Below are 18,956 nucleotides of genomic sequence, written 5' to 3' on the forward strand. Positions count from 1 at the left end.
CACAGAGGATCCTGGAACCAAACCCTAGTGGATACCAAGGGCCCCCTGTATACATATTAAAAGTAAGGCACAAATATTACAACCTAGGATGGATCTACACTGACCAGAATACTTGGGGCTACTGCTGGAGTATTCTGGCCTTAGAGCTGCCCTGAATTCCCCCATTATCTAGGCACTCCAAAGTGATGCTGGGTGGGTGTTTAACACGTGTCCCACGGTGCTGCCTGGCACTGCCCTGCTGGTGCTAGTTCCTTCTTCTGTGGTTGAAAATAAGGCACCATTGTCAATCACATGGTTGGGCATCTCATTCTAACCTCAAAGGGAATGACTAGTGCCAGCACCGATGGCAGGCGGCATAGTGGGACATAGGTGTAAGCAGCCACTTGGCGTCATTCCAGATGGTCTGGAAAATCCAGAGCAAAAGATAGATCTTTTTAATCCAGTGAAAGGGAGGGATGGGCTGGATTACATGCAGAAGTAGTCTCATGTCATGAAAGCAGTCCACAGTTGGTTGAATCAGGGTTTTGCTCCAGTGTTGTAAAAACAGGATGCCATGAGGGTTCATTTGGCCCATGTAGATATGCCCCTAGTTGCAGAAAATGAAGATACAGGCATATCTCAGTTAACAAAACCTCTGACATAGAAGCTTCTTTTTATAAATCTTTTTACACTTGTCCAATCCCTCTTTTCCTCCATGTCCTCTGTCTAGCTGGATTTTTTTAGCAGCATTGGCATTGGGAGGATAATAGCAGGAAGGGTGGAAAAACACAAAGTTTGGTTATTGTGATGCAGCAGTATGCCTCCAGTAAATAATACAATAAAGCTTGGGCTTCATCTGGTGTGTTGACTATCCTTTGCATTTAATATAGAGTCTAATCATGTGCTCTTTTACTCACTAGCCATTCTAGTTAAGTCTGAAATCCTATGTATGCTTAGTTCAAAAGTGCAGTACAGTACATTTATTCTCCATCTTACAGGAAAAAAAATCAACCTATTTGAATATGCAGGAGGAGATTCTTGCGGATACCATGGACTGTCAAAAAGACAAATCAATGGGTCCTAGGGAAAATAAAGCCTGAAATCTCCCTAGAATCCAAAATGACAAAACTGAGGTTATTGCACTTTTGGCATGTCATGAAGTGACATGCCTCATTAGAAAATTGAATAATGCTCGGCAAATTAGAAGGGAATACGAAAACCAGATTACAGGTGGATAGACCCAGTCAAGGAAACCACAGCCCTGAGCCTGCAAGATCTTAACAAGTCTGCTAATAACAGGCTGTCTTGGAGGTTTCACACTTACAGTCACTGCTGATTTAACAGTAGTTAACAATAAGTTTGAAGATGCAAACAATGGAATTCAAGTATCTAGCGGAGATTCAGCATTGCACTCCTAGCTGTGTTTTAAGAACTAAGTTGTGTCTGCTCCTATGCTCAGTATCTCAGTGTACAAATGTAAAAATTCCATTCTATCAATATGTTTAGCACTTGACTTTCAAAGTATGATGGCAAATCACCAGGTCTGACATAAATTAAACCTTAAAAGAACAGCAATGTTGGCCCTAGGCTTTTTAATCTTCATTCTCCCACAACCACCTTCACCCTTTGGAAATGCCCCAGCATATTGTTTAGCCCTTTTTTGACTTTGATTGAAAGGACCCAGATGTTGAACTGGAGACTGAATTCCTTCCTCCAGATCCCCCAGGATGATAAACAACACAGGCAATGTTCTCAGATTGCCCCATTTAACTTTTACTTCACCGCATTTCTCAGATACAGTAATTGTTGTTTGCCCTAAGGTAGACCTACAAGCTCTGTGGAGTTTCAGTGCTATTTAAGGTTGCTGGCCATTCCCGCCCAGTTTAGCAACTGCAAAATCAGGGAATTTGGTGTTTGGTTGGATAGGATCCAATCTTAAAGCCTTTCAAGTTAAAAAAAATGAAACATAGGGTCAAGGCCAAGAATTCAAAATGTTCTTTTGGAAGACAGCAGGAGAACAACTAGCAGCTTAAAGCTTTTCAAGGAAAAGCAACATGCTAAGCTAAATGTGTAAAGGAGGTGTGGACAAAGTGCAACTTTCCAGATTCTGTTGGACTGCACCTTACATCATGTCTAGCCATCATAGCCAATGGTGAGGAATGCCAAGAGTTGTAGTCTAATGACATCTGGAGGGCTGCACTTTGGCGACCCCAATGGAGGGTCCATCTGAGCCTAAATATGGGGATCATCTGAATTTGTCCAATACCGATAGGTGGTGTTGCTGTTGTGTACTTTCAAGTAGTTTCATACTTATGGTGACCCTAAAGCAAACTTATCATGGGTTTTCTTGGCAAGATGTGTTCAGAGAAGATTTGTTTCTCTTGAGGATGAAAGCATGTGATTTGCCCAAAGTCATCCAGTGGGTTTCATGGCCAGGCAGGGAATTGAATCCTGGTCTCCAGAGTTGTAGTTCAACACTCACACCACTATACCACACTGGGTCTTACACACACAGGTAGGGGAGGTTGACAATTTGCCCAGCATGACCATTTCACCCTAAATTACCCCAAATGGAGAAGCTGAAAACAAAAGCAAGCAAACAAACAGCTAAACAATTTTTTAAAAAACTGACCTCCTTCAGCATTTGCTGTTGCTTCCCAAATAGTACTATGAGCACCGTATTGCAAAATGAGGGAGAAGGAAGAGGTTTGACTGACCAGAATCTGTAATTTGATGCAGATTACAGATTCTGATCAGTCAAACCTCTTCTTTCTCCCTCATTTTGCTAATTCGATTTTTTTATTCCTATTTTGCTTTCCTACCTAACTTTCAAAGTGATTTGCAAATACACAACAAAGTAGCATCTAAAAATAATGTGAGCCAGTGTAGTGTAATGGTTTGAGTTTTGGATTATGACTCTGGAGATCAGATTTCGATTTCCAGCTTGGCACGAAACCCACTGGGTGACCTTGAGCAAGTCATATGCCTTAGGGAAAAGCAATGGCAAACCTCCTCTGAACAAATCTTGCCAAGAAAATCCCATGTTAGCTTTGCCTTGGGGTCACCATAAATCAGAAACAACTTGAAGGCACACAACAACATAAAAGAAAGAGGTAGTAGATACTTTCTTACACAGTGTCAGAAAAAAGTAGTTTTCCAAGGAATGGATAAATCCAAGTTTTTAAATCTTCAAGATTATCCTGGCATTCACATGCAACTGCTATTGGTGATCTGAATTCATATACGATGATGTATCCAAGGAGATCAGTGGAACTCGGATGAGCATTGTGAAGGGACCATGAGACAAGCATACATGTGCACAAAGGAACGTGAGCTTGCTTCCCTTTTTGGATCAGGATATACATTTCTACATATTCAATTGAGAATTTACATTTATGATGATATAGCTTCACCCACACTCTCCCAAACACATCTTGTGTGCTTTGGACTGGAGGCACTTTTGTCACAAGTTCCTGCCCTTTGAAGAAATGAATCACATAAAATGATTTCAAGTATTTTGGATAGTTGTTTCCTGTGGCAAAAGCACACTGTTTATTTTTATCTCCACAGAAGCGTCTTTGATGGCATTCACATCTGAGTATAGCTGGAGCTCTGCAGGAAGTGAACCCTCTCCACAATTTCCCCTTTTGGTGGGGCTGCGTAACATGTGTTAAAACTTTTCTTCTCCATGGAGTCTTTTAATAATAAAACAGTCAAGTACGTTGAGGCTTCTTGCCCTCCTCCCCAGATACTGAGCACAATTCTGAACTTGACTCTAAAATTATGTACATAATTATCACCTTTTTTGGGGGAATGAAATAAACAGTGCAGCAGATATCAGGATATATTTAGAATCTTGTGAAATATACCAGCTGCCTGAGAAAACGAACTTTATTTTTTAGTGTAAATTTACGAGTACCTGTACACATACATGGCTTACCTTTTGCCGTTTCCTAAGCGTCCAGTTTTTCCATAGCAGAAGTCTGACCTGTCTGAGGAAACCCATTCTTGTCCAGGATTGGCAGCATAACAGACTTGGAAAATAGCAATCCTTTGTTGTTATCTGATCATTCATACACAGCTGAATCATGAAAAGAAATGAACTTATAAGCAGATGTTATTTTATTGGCACAGATTCGCAGTGTTTGCATGTGTGTGTTACGAACTTAGCTCCGAACAAAATTTCAGCCAAACTAGACCATTCTAAATTGATTATCACTTGTCTGGCTTCTTGTGTCACTATAGTCTAGATTGTGATTTCTTGAATTCTGGCTTCTTCTTGTGTCCAAACCCACTCTGCCTAATAATCCATGGCTTGTTAGTGACCAGCAAACCACGATTAGAAATGATGATTTATTGTCAGGATAATTTGAGACTAAAGAAACAAACCATGGCTAATAGCGACCGTGGTTTACTATAAAGTAGGAACACGGCCATTGGTTGAATGCCAATATGTTGTGGCCTAGAATTGCTTGTTCTTTGTGTCTGGTGTCAGGAGCAGCATTAACACTAAATTGTTCTATGTCACACTACTTCGGGTTTAGAGAATTGCTTCATTGAAGTTCCAAAGTCTTTCTCCATGTCTGAAGTTTATGTTTCCATTTCTGAAGGTGAAGTTTGTCTGCTCACAAGCAAGCATATGAAGACAATGCCCTTGCATATTACCTTTCTCTGTCTAGAGATATAACGCCATTTTACAAGAAGGCTCTATTTAGCTACCACAGATTGTGGCCATTTATAGATCTATATCTGGAATACTTTGAAGAGCTGTGATTTAACAGATACAGGTAGTCCCTCCATCCATGTAGAATACAACTATTACATGCATAGTTGTCATAACCAGTTCAGTATTTCAGTATTATATAATAATAATAATAATAATAATAATAATAATAATAATAATAATAATAATAATAGACTGTAGCATGGAAAGTGATAGTCTCCTTTTTCCACCTGCTTTATGGAAGAGATGGATTGTTCCAATAAAGAGCTGCTTTTGAGTTTGAAGCATGCCACACTAAACAAATTGCAATGCATTTTATAACACAACACACTTCAGGTTTACTCGGGGGACTGGGTTTAGAGACGGCAATCTTAGGCTGAAATTCAGCATACACCTGTATGCACCTCAAGTCGTCTGTCGATTTACAGAAACTCCAGGAATTTCATAGGGGCTCCTTAAGACAAGTATTCTAAGGTGGTTTTGCCAGTTACTTTCTCTGAAACATAGCCTACAGCATATACACTAACTTGGCAGTAAATCACATTGTATTTTGTGTGACTTACTTCTAAGTAGCCATGCACAGAATTGTATTGTTGTTAACATAAACGTAAAGATAACTTGGAAATCATGCCTTCATTGCTAACAGGCCATAGCTACATCTGACTTATGGATTAGACTGAACAAAATCTTCCCTAATTAAATTTTAAATCTCATTTAGAAAAATGTTGACCAGCTTATTGGTGTTCTCACCTACGCTGTCTGTGACCTACTTCTTCTCTGCTTAAAGACTTTAGTAGGATATTGTTTTTGTTTTTTTAATAAACAAAATACAGTACAATCAGATAGAACAAACTTGGCTGAAGTCAAGTTCCTGGATAATTCTGTTTCTACAGTACACATGTCACAAGTTCATCTTTTACTTCTTATCTAACTGGAAATAATAATATCCTCCTTGAATGCATAATAATTTATGGAAGGGCCTGTTATCCTGACTATGCTTGTTAATATGTAGGTTGTAATGGGTAGCATTGTAGGTATTCAGTCATTTCATTACATTTTATTGTAGATTTTGATTATTATCTGCAATTTATTATTTATTAATTTGTCATTTTAGCAGTATGTAGTATCATGACTTGTAATTTAAAATTAAGAAATGGAATTTTCTAGTCTAGTCTCCTTTCCCACCTAGCATCCCCATCCTCAGGCTTGTGAGACAATGGCATGTTACAGGCCGCCGGATTGCGGCGGTCTGCTGCCGCCGCCACTTGCACCATCCAGGAGCCGCAGCCTTTAAACGGCACGGCTCCCGGACGCTGCCGAGAAGGAGCGCAGAAATCGCGCTCCTTCTGAGGCCCCGGAAGAGGTGCCGCAAAGCGCAAGGGGCGCATTTGCAGCATCATTTCCGGGGCGACACGTGTGGACGCAATGCATCCAGCATGTAAAGATGGCGGCACCCGTGTGTATAGGGCGCTGCCATCTTTACGCCCTCGTCACGTGCTAGGGGTGAGGCCGGTGTGGACGCTAGGTCCTCGGCCAACCCCTAGCACGTGACGGGAGCATATTAAAGGCCCGTCTATAACACGCCATTGTATTTTATTGCTCCAGACTATATAGTATGTTAATACTATATATACTCATGTATAAGTCTAGAAATTTTAGTCAAAAATTATCCCAAAACCTGAGTTGACTTATTCACAGGTCAATATAAATACTATACTCCAACTCATAGAAAAGGGAACCATCCCCTGGTGGTAGGCAAGAGTGTAATGTAAAAAGATAAGTGTTTTATGGATGCTAAAAATACACTTGGAAGTTCATCAAGCATTCCATTTTTGATAAGCTGTTTTATATTATTCATATCTTCAAATTTTCAAAATGTCTCAGGATTATCAAAAGATGTCGCTTTGAAAAACCGGGTCCACAACAGGCCTAGTCTGTCTTCTGTTATTTCTTATTGATTTCTGTGGGGCAGAATAATGCTAGAGTCTTGCAGCTAGCATCTGATATAATTCCTGCAGTAATTCATGTTCCACTTAAAACAATGGCAAATTGTTGTAAAGTAATCAAATGGATTTCCAGTCAGATGATGCAAGTTGCACTTGTGGAAACTCAGGATCAGCTGCCCTGAAGCAGTTCCTGGTCACAGTCTTGGAGTTAATAGCCAGTGAGGTGCTTCCATGGAAAGTAATTTTCAGTAATTTTCATCAACACCATCTCTACTATGGAAACAGCTGAAAGGAATGCTTCACCCCACCCCTTAACCACAATTAAAGATGTTGACATTTAGGTTTCAGGTGAAGGAAACAAAGGATGGACCTCAGTTTGAGTGAAGGGGAAAGACCAGAAGAGCAGCATTTGGGCTCTTTGAGCATTTTAGTTTTCAAGCTACCTACCTGGAAAACTTCCGTAGGAGTAATGTGGGCTTCAGCTGCCTATTGATGTATGTACAATGCTGGCCTCCACCTTTACTCAGCCTCTTTGTTTCTAAACAGACATTCATATATCCCTACATATCAATAGGCTTTCAATGACCTGCTTCCAAAGGAAAATAAACCAGGTTAAGGCTGCTGCCACACTGCAGAATTAATGCAGTTTGACAACACATTAACTGCCATGGCTCAATATAGATTTATGGGATTTGTAGTTTTGTGAGTCAGAGAGCTCTGGTGACACAACAAATTACAAATCCCAGGATTCCATAGGATAGAGCCATGACAGGCAAAGCAGTATCAAACTGCATTAATTCTACAGTGCTATGCTGTGTACATGGTCCTGTGCTTGGTTTACATTACAGAAAAAGTATGGGATAGTACAATTTACTTCATTTGCATGACAGTGGCTACCATTTGAGGTAAAGATACAAAATCCTACTTTGACATAAGGAAACTGTCATTCATATATATATATATATATATATATATATATATATATATATAATTTGTCTACAGATACAATCATGTTTAGCTGAAAGTAATTCAAGAGTGTAGAGGGCATTGATCTAGGACACCCAGAACCTGTAAAAGTTAATTTTGAGTCCATCTCCCACTGTGCATGATGGTTGGAAATTCTAAAATATGTAGTCCAACAAAGTAATATTGGCAGATTCTAGGCAGCCATCTATGCTTTCAGGACTGATTTGTTTGATGAGCTTTCCCAGTACCAAAGGCGGGTAAAGTTAGAGATGGGAAAGACAGTAGAAAAGCATTAGTAATATGCTAACTGTTAGGAAGTTATGATCTCACTTACATTAACATTTGGATGTGCTTGGTAGATTTTCACAAATCACTAAACTGCTTAAGTTCTCCACTTGCTAGGATATTAAGCAAGTTGTGTAGCAAAATGTTACTAAATGCATGACATTAAATAAAATAGTATTAAATAAAACAAACTAAAGGAAATGCTACTAAGAGTCTCATACATGGAGATCAATGTAAGTCCTTCCCCTTCTGTCTCCCCATACTCTACTGGGCTGTCCCTAAAGCAGCTTAGAGAGGATTGTGTATTTTCCAATGGGGAGCTTAGTTCACAGCCAACCAGCCAACCAAGGCATCACAGTATTTTGAAGATGCAGTCTAGAAAACTGTGCAATTTATTCCATAGAGACAGATAGTCTGCCAACATTTGTTTTTCAAACAGTATCCAGTTTGTGGGCCTATTATTTCAACAATTTAAAGGCAGGGGGTGGGGGAACGAGAGGCAAAATCTTTGCAGGATTCACAGAATTCCTTGAGGAACTATTCCTTATGAGGCTCAGTGGCATGGCATTTTCTTCTTATACCCACACATTATGTTCCCTAGATTGAGAAACTACTTTTGCTAGTTCTATTCTAAAGCAGCTATGACTGTGATAGACTGTCATAATAAAACATGTCTTGTATAAATTTAGATAATCACTATCAATGCAATGTTTCAGCTGCTTGAAGAAAAACCTAGTTTTGCTGGCCACCACACCAAAGTCAATGCTTAAATGTTTGTTGAGTGTTAATATCTTAAAATAATGTGAGTTTACTTGCTAACATAAAGGCATCTTCTATTTCACCACCAGATTACAGAAATGCTTGCAGTACCTTAGAATTTAATTTCCAGGAAGATCCAATGTGGCATTTACAGAAATTACAAAATTCCTGGACTATGGGGCAATTTTTTAAAAGAGCAAAGGTCACATCAGTTAATAATAAGATTGGAAACAACTTTAGCTTACCTCATTTATGATAAGATCTCCATCAAAGAGATAGCATGGCTGTGTGAAATGAAAGCAGTTTTGAAAGAAAGTCCAGCATGACTGCAGAGAAATGCATCTCAGGAGCAGTGAGCAGTTACAAAATAATGCAGCTCAGTTGTAAGGAGATTGCTTTAATCCCCGGCTTGAGGTGGGACAACTCTGTTTTCCAGGGTTTAAGCACCACTGCTTTAAAAGCAAATATGACATAGTACCTTGGAAAAAGTTGTCCCATCACATTTTGTGACACAGGCCTAAACTAATGTGCTGGAAACAAAAATTATTCAGGGCTATGGCTTCCGGAGCTCTATAAACCCCAGCAAAACACAAACAAACAGTTGTCACAATTAATTAGGTCAGGAAGTTATGGAAGCCAGTATTCTGCCAAAACCACAGAAGCTCTTGGAGAGTTCACTGTAAGTACATAGAATGTAATTACCATGCAAATCTGACAGACATGGCTTATTGTGCCAGCAGTGGTGCACACAGGAAAAGAACACAAACTGGAGCCCATATTCCTGTGTTGTTAGTGGCCTTGTGGCGACATGCAAATGGTTTGTCAATTATGAAAACATCTCAGCTTTGTTGAGTGCTGTCTAGACTTCAGCAAAGTGGCTCAAACAATCTGGAGTCGTGTTACAATAGGGGCCATGAAGTTGTGAAGTCAACCCTGAACCCCAGTGCTGGTAGAGGGAGCGGAAAAGATATATAAAGGACTTGAAAAGCAAGCAAAAAGAGGATCTCTATATATTGCATTGAAGAATGTTCTGTTCTTTTAATCATATTTGTGGAAACTATCCTCATCTACAAATGCAGACTGTAGTTTATTGTCTGGACTACTAGACAGGTGAAAAGAATGAACTTCTGATCTGGCCTCAATTCCCTAAATATTTAGTAATGGTTATTATTGATTCGTTTGCATTATTTGCTGTCAGCGGCTCATACCATCATGTACTGATGGACAGTCATAATGACACAATGAATTTTCCAGTTATCAGAATTTGCTTTCTACCACACACAGTCCAACACAGGTTGGACTATCAGAGCTGGCTCTCCCAAAGGGTAGGGCAATCTCCACATCTTACAAACATAGGCAACCCCCCCCCCCCGTATATTGCTGTTAGGGCCATCTGTCTGCTGAAATCTGTCTCTGGGAACTTCTTCAAATGAGTTATCAGGACAAGAGCTCCAAAGAACCCATTGTGTTGTTCTACTACAACAAATGCTCATCCATGGAGAAAGTGACCACCTGGTGACTTATTGTAAAGCTTTATCATGATACAGGCAGTGCCCAAGGCCATCTTACCCACAATCTTTTGCACTAAGGACTGCAAGAATAGTTGAGGGTGAGAGTGTGAGAAAGATGAGGCAAGCAGGGATGGTAAAGAGAAGGTAGAGGCATTTGTTTTCCCATCTTAGGATTTTATATGTTTTGTGCAACTCATTAATAGAGCTCTAAAACATGCTTCTTGTGTGTTTCCTACAATGTATGCTTCTTTCATTTTATTGCAGTCTAATAATAATAATAATAATAATAATAATAATAATAATAAACAGGATACATTTATTTCCTTGCCTTCTCTTTCTTCTTGCCATTCAATGAAAAGTAGGCAGTCCAGCAGCTTTAATTTTTAAGATGCAGGATACCTGTTGGATTTTATTTATAGCACATTTAAATGTTAACGGGTGGCAATATTTTTACAACATAATTAATTACAGTTCTTTACCTAGCAAAATGTGGGGTTGCCTTACACTGCGACTGATCCCTAGTTGGGAAATAATATTTATGAAATAAAATTTCGTAACAGTTATTCCTTATGTGTAATTAACATTGGCTGAGTGTTCTCTCTATTTTCACCCTGTAATCCTGTCAAGAAAACTGTGTGACAGGTTCATCTTAGAGTCACCGTAAGTCAAAAGCTACTTACAGCCATACAAGTTGATGTGACAGCAGAGCGGTGAAATAGCAAAGCTACTAACATTCTAGCCTTTGACAAATTACACCAAATTCACCAAAACCTTTATCAATGTGTGCACATTTGGAAAGATGCTCAAGCAGATGATATTCCCTGGATAATACTAGAGATGAACTGTATATTAGGTGCTTGACTAAGTAACTTTCTTAAATTATGGTGACAATAGTTAAGACAGGTAAGCCATCTTGATTCTGTGTCCACTCTGTCTTTCTCCACTTAACTCTTCCTATCTCCAGGGAAAAGATGGCTTGTCTTGGAATAGGGGAAGTGGACAGCAAATGGAGAAGACTATCAATGATGATGGAAGATGCCCGAGTCTGTCCTCTGGTATGAGATGAACACTCTTAAGAGAATCCGATTAGACCTTTCATTATTCACCTGACACCTACTCACTCTTCCTGCTATTCTTTCCTCAGGGGAGGGGCAATCATATGGGTGCTCATCCAATACTAGATGATACTTTTTTTCTGGACCAGGACAAAAATACTGTACCTTTGATTAACATTCAAAAATATATTTTGAGTGGATGCTAATACCAGAGGAATGAGTGGGGAGTGCATCCCTACTTTCTCCTAAACCTGATTGTAAATTCCAAGTGTCTTTCAATACAATGTCAAAACTAAGCTGCCTTTCTAGAACACATTCATTAAAAGCACTATTTGGGGGCATTTCTGCTTCTCCATGGCAAGCAGATTCTGAAAGGCGGAACTGCGATTGTATAGTCTGATAACCTGGCACCCATCCTATGGAACCCAACAAGGACTAATTCTGTTTCATATGATTTTCAATGTTATCAACACAAAATAGACACTGATTACACTGTCTGAGTGTCACCTGTAAGGTATTTCAGTAGGTTATCAATTCTTTTTCCTTTTGATTAGTTGCAAGAACAGCCATGGATTCTTTTAACCAATGCTTGGGATCAGCGATGGACAGTGGTAGATAATAAGCTCAGTTCACAGAGGACAGAAATGTTTCTTAATGATCTATCAAACCAGGAAAACAACATTCAATGCAGTGTGGGCAGAAACCATCTGAAAAGACAAATGCATGGCTTGGAGGTGTTTTTATATTCATCAGTTACTAGATGTGCAAGTAGTTTCAGTGATTCATTGTGCCTTTCCTCTGCTTGGATTATTGTACCAGGATATACCCACTTTTGATAGAACATTATGTAGCTGCAATTACCCACACTATAGTTTAGCCTGAGTTGTAAACCGATATGCCTTTATAAAGTGTCTAAAAGTTTCGATGGAACTGTCCCATCAGCTGAGATCTTCTTTAATAGTCCTTCTCTAGGTTCTGCCAAATTTGGACAGTGGGTGAGCAGACAGCAACAGGAGAGATCATCCAACGGTGAAATCCAAATGATGGAACATCTTTCCCAAGTATGTTCATTTGTTAGTATTTTCTTTCAGGTATCAAGTCAAGTTGTGATATGGAAGTTTCAGACTGTTGCCTTTTTGCTGCTGTTTTCCTTTAAGTTTAAATGCTAGTTTTATTCCCTTTGTCAACTGTTTTATTGCTTTCTACTTTTTGTATTAACTGTTGAGCATGTTGCATTTTTATGTTTTTATTGTGAGTGACTTGGGGCTCATGTCCCAAAAAAAGGATAAAAACATCCACAAGAAATAAATATAAATGGTACCTGGTAGCAAGATCCTTCTAAGCAACTAATCTGAACTAATGAAGGGCAGATTAGGGGACAATATACCCAATATACCTTTTCTAATAAAATCATATCTATCTTGAATGGACTGGTCTTTTCTTATGAAATCATATCTATCTTGAATGGACTGGCAACATATTAATAATCCACAAAGTTGAAGTAAATTCAATTGACAGTTGGCAAAACCAATAAAACCTCTCTGTGACTTCTAGTATCTTTTTGTGCTTGACACAAAATGTCACACATTTGCAAAACAAGGTGCTACCTTCCACAACTGCAGCTATGTCCTTAAGCATAGTGCCAGCAATTACAAGACCAATGTTGGATTGGGATGCTGCTGAAACACACTGGGCCACAATCGGAAGATAACTGGCCTTCTATTTGTGTCAACGTATCCACATATTACCTGCAAATACCAGCACAGTACAGAAAAGTTGAGAATTTTCACTATTCCTGCAGTATAAGCTAGACTTTATAGCCACACTGTATAACACTGACAGTCTCTGTCCTCATTCTGAAATAATTATTTGAAAGGATATGCATTCAAAAAATAAAGTTTTTTCCACCATCCTCTCATGTTCTTTAACATTTCAACAATTGTTAATATTTTAATGTGCAACAAAAACAAACGCTTCTGTACAAAATAATTTTCAGGAAGCACACATGTGTATTCATACATGGTATACTATATTAACACATTAGCATTCTATTTTGAATAAGATGAAGGGCATTATAGAATACATGAAGTCAGTGAAATGTTAATGTTACTGTATATTTTTTTTAAAGCAAACAGCATATTTATAAAAGCAAGTTCATACAAAGTGAAAAACCATTTGATGCACTTACTAAATGAAGGCTTTGCAGGTATTTTTAAAAAAACCTAATTGTCCATGCTTCAGATCTATTTTCTTCATCTACACCAAGGAATAAAAGGAATTATCTCCAGCAAACAGAAAATCCTAACTCATTAATAAGTAGGAATGAATGTATCACTTTCACTAGTGGGTAACAGGATCAACCAGTTTTTGTGTATTTAAACCACTTGATAAATCAATAAGAAACACTTTTTAAATTTGTTTATAGTAAAGCCCAATAATGCATCTTTTCTGTACAAGTAGCTTTCAAAATAAATTGTCAAAAAATGAACAGACCAGTATATAAAACATACTGTGTAAACACATATGGACACAGACACACACAAAAATAATATACAAAGGCCTTACTGACCAGAACGCAAATCAGTTCCGAAGCATTTCATTGCACAGAGTACAGGGAAAAACTGAGTACAGACACTTAGAGCAATGCTTCAAGCTTTGGTTTATTCTTAAATTAAGTAGCTGTATTTCATACCCTGCAGTCTTTAAAAAATCATTTATTCTGAAATAGTGGCTCCTCTCATTGCTTTACTCAAACATGATAACTTGGCTTTCACAAGCAAGGGTTCATTTCCACACATGGAATTAGGTTATAATGTTTTTTAGTGCACCTGCCACTAGCTGCTTCTATATTTGAAATACATAAATACTCTTGAGGGAAAAAAATCTATTGAATTAAAAAAATTAACTTCATTATTCTTCACAGCTTTTTTTTTTTTACATCTCGTATTTTAAAAAGTCTGTACAGGTATACATATAAAAATAATTCCAATATGGCACAAAAGTGAAATCCTCTACCAAAAAAATAATTTAAAAAAAAATCCTCCATGAACATTTCTGTAGCAGTTCCAGAAAATTTTTGCTGCTCTATACAAAGTGAGCTTCCCTGTGTTCCAGTTCTTGCATCCGCTTTGGCCTTAATCTCTGGTAAGTGGGTTTCAAGTCTGTAGGGGAAATGGTTTCAGAATTGGCTTTCAGTTGCTTTATATGCTGGCTAGGGGAGCCTGGGGAGCCTTGGGCAAGCCCAGGGTTCACCACTAGCTTTGGACTCTCATCTTTGATATCTGCTGCACAAGGTTTGAGTGAAGAACTGTCATCATTTGGTCTGGCCTTACTGTTGGAGGGTGGTTTGTAAAATGTTCCTGGTGGTGGTTGCAAAGTTCTTGGTGTTCTGAAAGCAGCAAGGGGATTGCCATCTGGGGAATGTCCTTCTGTTGATGTCCTGGCAGCCCTGATAGGTACCGTATATGGCTTATTAGGAAGTATGGCATTTACTGAATTGTTAGCAAGACTGTTAGGGGTAGGTAAGGCGCATGTGCTTACAGACTCCTGTGCACGGTTTTCCTGGGGTATATTAGTTACAATCATTGCTGTCCTTGCAGTCATATCATACTGTTTATACTGCTTATCCCACGATTTTTTCAGAGTCTGTGTGTCATAACAAGAAAGCCTAGAGGCAACATTAACAGCTGGAAGGGATTGTGCCTCAGAAACTTCTTCAATAACAGGACTTCGCCCAAGTTTTTCTGCATTTAGACCTGCATTTCGTGAGTTTCTCTCATTCAAAACACAAGGAGGGAGCATTTGACCTAGAGGTAAACTCACAGGACGAACAACTGGCTTTGTCCTTTGAGAACGTAATTGAACTTTGGTTATTTGGCGATTAGGTCTCATGAATTGATTGACTTTAACACCATCTTCAGTTTGAGGGAGAGATGGCTCATTGTCTTGATCTAAAACTGGTCCCACAGTATTCCCTAGAAAAGGAAAACAGGTTGGGTTTTACTGTCAGTTTTGCTACCAGAAAGCATTTTGATAACATTAGCTAGAAAACAATCTAATCACTACATAGCTGCTAAAGGAAGCAAGTTAGAACAAGCAGACTTGCTTCACTTACAATAATGGCTACTGCAAGATTACTCCCATTTCATGCAACAGCAATACCACAAGCATTAAATGTAAATTGAACCTCACCTTTCACCAGGCCCCTTGAGAGTCTAATTCTACTCTTGTACATGCCATAGCATACCAGAGCTATTTCACTTTCATTAGAGAGATGCTAAAAGTATTGAGCTTCCTTATTGATTTACTGTTTCTGGATTATATAATGTCTAGTTTTGGCATAATAACTATCAAATGCAACGATCTTTTGAAGTGTTAATCTTCCATTCCAGACTGTGTGCAAAAATAACAACAAACCTCCACCAACCTTGGAATATTTGTATATGACTTTATATTGTGTGTAGTTTTTAATTGTTTTGAATTTTACTGAGATTTTAAATGTTTTTTTGTGTGTGTGAACTGCTTTGGGTTCCTATGGGGAGATAGGCAGCATATAAATAAATAAATAAATAAATAAATAAACAAACAAACAAACTGTTTATTTATAGCCCGCTTTTCCTTGGCAGATCAAAGCGGGTTACACAAAAGTACAACAAATGTACAATTTTACAAACAGTAACCACATAAAACCAGAGCAATATAATTAACAATTAAAAACAAGGTAAAAACTTACAGATTAAAACCATAACAATAGCTAGCTTAAAGTGCTGGTGCAACAATACGACGGGGAGAGAGCAGATATTACAACGACTGGGGAAAAGCCTGTTGGAAGAGGAAGGTTTTTAACCTCTTCCTAAATATGTCAAGGGAGGTAACCCTTGTGAAATCCATGAAATGAAATAAATAAACCAACTTCACAGACAGTTATAGCTGTGGTGGCAGGTGAAACGAAAAGAGGGAAGAATCCTATACAACACCTGGACCCAATCCAATACTTTAAAGTAAACATACTAGCTGCTGTAGATCCACTGAATCAGTGGAACATACTTCAGTGTTGATTTACCAAGTTCTCATTGATTCAATGGGTCTACTCTAATTCGAATGAACTACTTAGTCTAGGCCACTATGAGCAAATACGGCATATGCTCCATGCAGAAAGAGTTCCCCAGATACTTGTTCTTAAACTATTATTCTGCACATCACTTTTGGATGTCCCTTCTTAGCAACCGCATTTTGCTGGCTGATGGTAGTCACATAAGTTAAAGCTTCAAAGATTCCTCGCTCAAGTGTTTCCTATTCTGAAATCTCATTCTATTTACTTGGTTCCATTAATTAACGTACATTAACTAAGGAAGGCATCTCTCCTCTAGATGCCTGCTTGGAGTCGGTAATGGGCTGGATGAGGGAGAACAAACTCAGTGTGAATCCAGGGAAAACGGAAGTGCTGGTGATAGGTTCCCCGGTTCCAGGTGGTGAGATCTGTCACCCGGTCCTGAACGGGGTCACACTCCCCTTGAAGGACTCGGTGCGTAGCTTGGGAGTACTCCTCGACTCGTTGCTCCAGCTGACATCTCATCCCAAGCTACGCACCGAGTCCTTCAAGGGGAGCGTGACCCCGTTCAGGACTCGGTGCGTAGCGTGGGAGTACTCCTTGACTCGTCGCTCCAGCTGACATCTCAGGTGGATGCGACGGTCAGGAGTGCTTGTCATCAGCTCCGGCTGATACGCCAGCTGCATCCCTACCTGAACCGTAGGGACCTTGAAACTGTTGTACATGCTTTTGTAACCTCTCAATTGGATTTCTGCAACGCGCTCTACATGGGGCAACCCTTGTACCAAACCCGGAAGCTGCAATTGGTGCAGAACATGGCAGCAAGATTGGTCGCTGGTAGCTCCAGGTCGGACCATATAACACCTACCTTGAAAGACCTCCACTGGCTGCCTATTCGCTTCCGAGCTCAATACAAGGTGTTGGTATTGACCTATAAAGCCCTAAATGGCTTGGGCCCAGGGTACTTGGAGGACCGCCTCTCCCCATACAATCTGCCCCGCACACTCAGAACTGTTAGAGGTCCCTAAGTCACATTTTGTGAGGACCTCACAGAGGGCTTTTGCCATCGTCGCCCCCTCCCTTTGGAACAGGCTCCCTGTAGAGCTCCGCTCCTCCGCGTCGTTAGTTTCTTTTAAAAATAATTTAAAAACGTATTTATTTCGGCTAGCTTTGCCACCTTAGATAATTATTCTTTTTCTCTGCCCCTTTGTTTATGACCTCGGACTATTGTAATTCGACCTTCCCATCTCCTGCCCCTGATATATGTAATTGTATTGATTCCTGTTCCTTTGTAGGGATGTTTTAACTCTGAACTGTGATATTTTTAATCTTTTGTAAGCCACCTTGATCATATTTATGGAAAGGCGGGGTATAAATAAAATTATTATTATTATTATTATTATTATTATTATTATTATTATTTGTTAATCACCCTGTTAACTGTCATTGTTTCAAAGGCAGACCAAGAAGCTGCAGAAGCCATACAGTGAGTTCAGATGGTGATTGTAGCATCCCATCCCTGCAGTGGATTGAACTTGTACCCTTATTGCCACCATCTTGGGGAGAGAGAGGCAGGCAAGCTCCAACTGCCTGCCTGAAAGAAGAAAAAGCCCTCCCTTCAGCCACCATCTTGGGGAGAGAGAGGCAGGCAAGCTCCAACTGCCTGCCTGAAAGAAGAAAAAGCCCTCCTTCCAACCACCATCTTGAGGGGGAGAGAGGCCTGTTATGTTTTATTTTGACTTTGTATTGTACTTCTTGTTGTACACCGCTTTGATCTAATTTGGAAAAGCGGTATATAAATAAACATTATTATTATTATTATTATTATTATTATTATTATTATTTCCAATTTAACACTATAATAGCCATAGGGAAGTAGCCATCTACAGCATCTTAGATATCAATCAAAACAAGACCATAGTCTGTTAAGGACTCTGGGCATGCCTAGCCACTTCATCACGATGACGAATAACCACCGAATAACTACAATAAATCAGCCTGGGAAGAATCAATTCTGGGAAAGGAAGGCAGGAGGAAGCCTTTTACAGACAAAGGAAAAGGCTAAGAAAAGAACACAAATATCTCTGGAGAGCAGCTGTAAAAATATGCACTGCCTGAAGCAACTACATTGGAATCCTCTTTGTCCTTTTCCATCATCATTTTTTTCAAGCAACATTTTGGGAAAAAAAAGTATCCTTGTTCATGCACAGAATTATTTATATTAATAAATAAATAAATAAAACTTATGTCTACCCTGCTTTTTGTAAAAACAATCAAAGCGGCTTAGAATGTTAAAAGAATACACCATATATACAAAATATCCCCTCTTTAAAAAAGAATTAAACAGTTTAGGGTTAAAATTACATGAACAATTAAAACAATAACAGTAGACAGAGTCATCAGATATATGTGGAGGGTCGCTACATGGCTGAGTAATTTATTCTGGGAAGGCCTGCCGGAAGAGATCTGTCTTAACAGCTTTCTTGAAGCTATCTAGACTGGTGATTTGACGGATCTCGTCCAGCAGGCCATTCCACAGGCTGGGAGCGGTTGCAGAAAAGGTCTTCTGGGAGGTTGCAGTCAATCTGGTCTTTATAGGCTGAAGTAAATTCCTCCCAGAGGACCTGAGAGCACAGGGCGGATTTTATTATTCTGGAGATATTTAGTATAATGAAAATAAAA

At 39.2% G+C, this 18,956-nt stretch overlaps 2 protein-coding genes across 5 annotated transcripts in view; both read right to left on the reverse strand.

The window, feature by feature from the left end:
- Positions 1–4,038, reverse strand: part of ABCA4 (ATP binding cassette subfamily A member 4) — a 120,960-nt gene extending 116,922 nt beyond the window's left edge. For both annotated transcript variants that reach the window (XM_089515697.1, XM_089515702.1), the window contains exon 1: positions 3,920–4,038. In XM_089515697.1, coding sequence (XP_089371823.1) covers positions 3,920–3,985 — 66 coding nt within the window. In that variant the 5' untranslated portion in view covers positions 3,986–4,038. The remainder of the gene's footprint in view (positions 1–3,919) is intronic.
- Positions 4,039–13,080: 9,042 nt separating this feature from the next.
- The window catches only part of ARHGAP29 (Rho GTPase activating protein 29), an 82,309-nt gene continuing 76,433 nt past the window's right edge, over positions 13,081–18,956 (reverse strand). For 2 of the 3 annotated variants that reach the window (XM_089515706.1, XM_089515707.1), the window contains exon 25: positions 13,081–15,198. In XM_089515706.1, the coding sequence (XP_089371832.1) occupies positions 14,309–15,198 (890 nt within the window). In that variant the 3' untranslated portion in view covers positions 13,081–14,308. The remainder of the gene's footprint in view (positions 15,199–18,956) is intronic. The other variant, XM_089515709.1, reaches the window with a different exon arrangement.

This window comes from Sceloporus occidentalis, unplaced genomic scaffold (genome assembly GCF_023333645.1).
Source record: "Sceloporus occidentalis isolate IW3139 unplaced genomic scaffold, rSceOcc1.0.p SCAF_3, whole genome shotgun sequence".
In the NCBI taxonomy this organism is placed as follows: domain Eukaryota; kingdom Metazoa; phylum Chordata; class Lepidosauria; order Squamata; family Phrynosomatidae; genus Sceloporus; species Sceloporus occidentalis.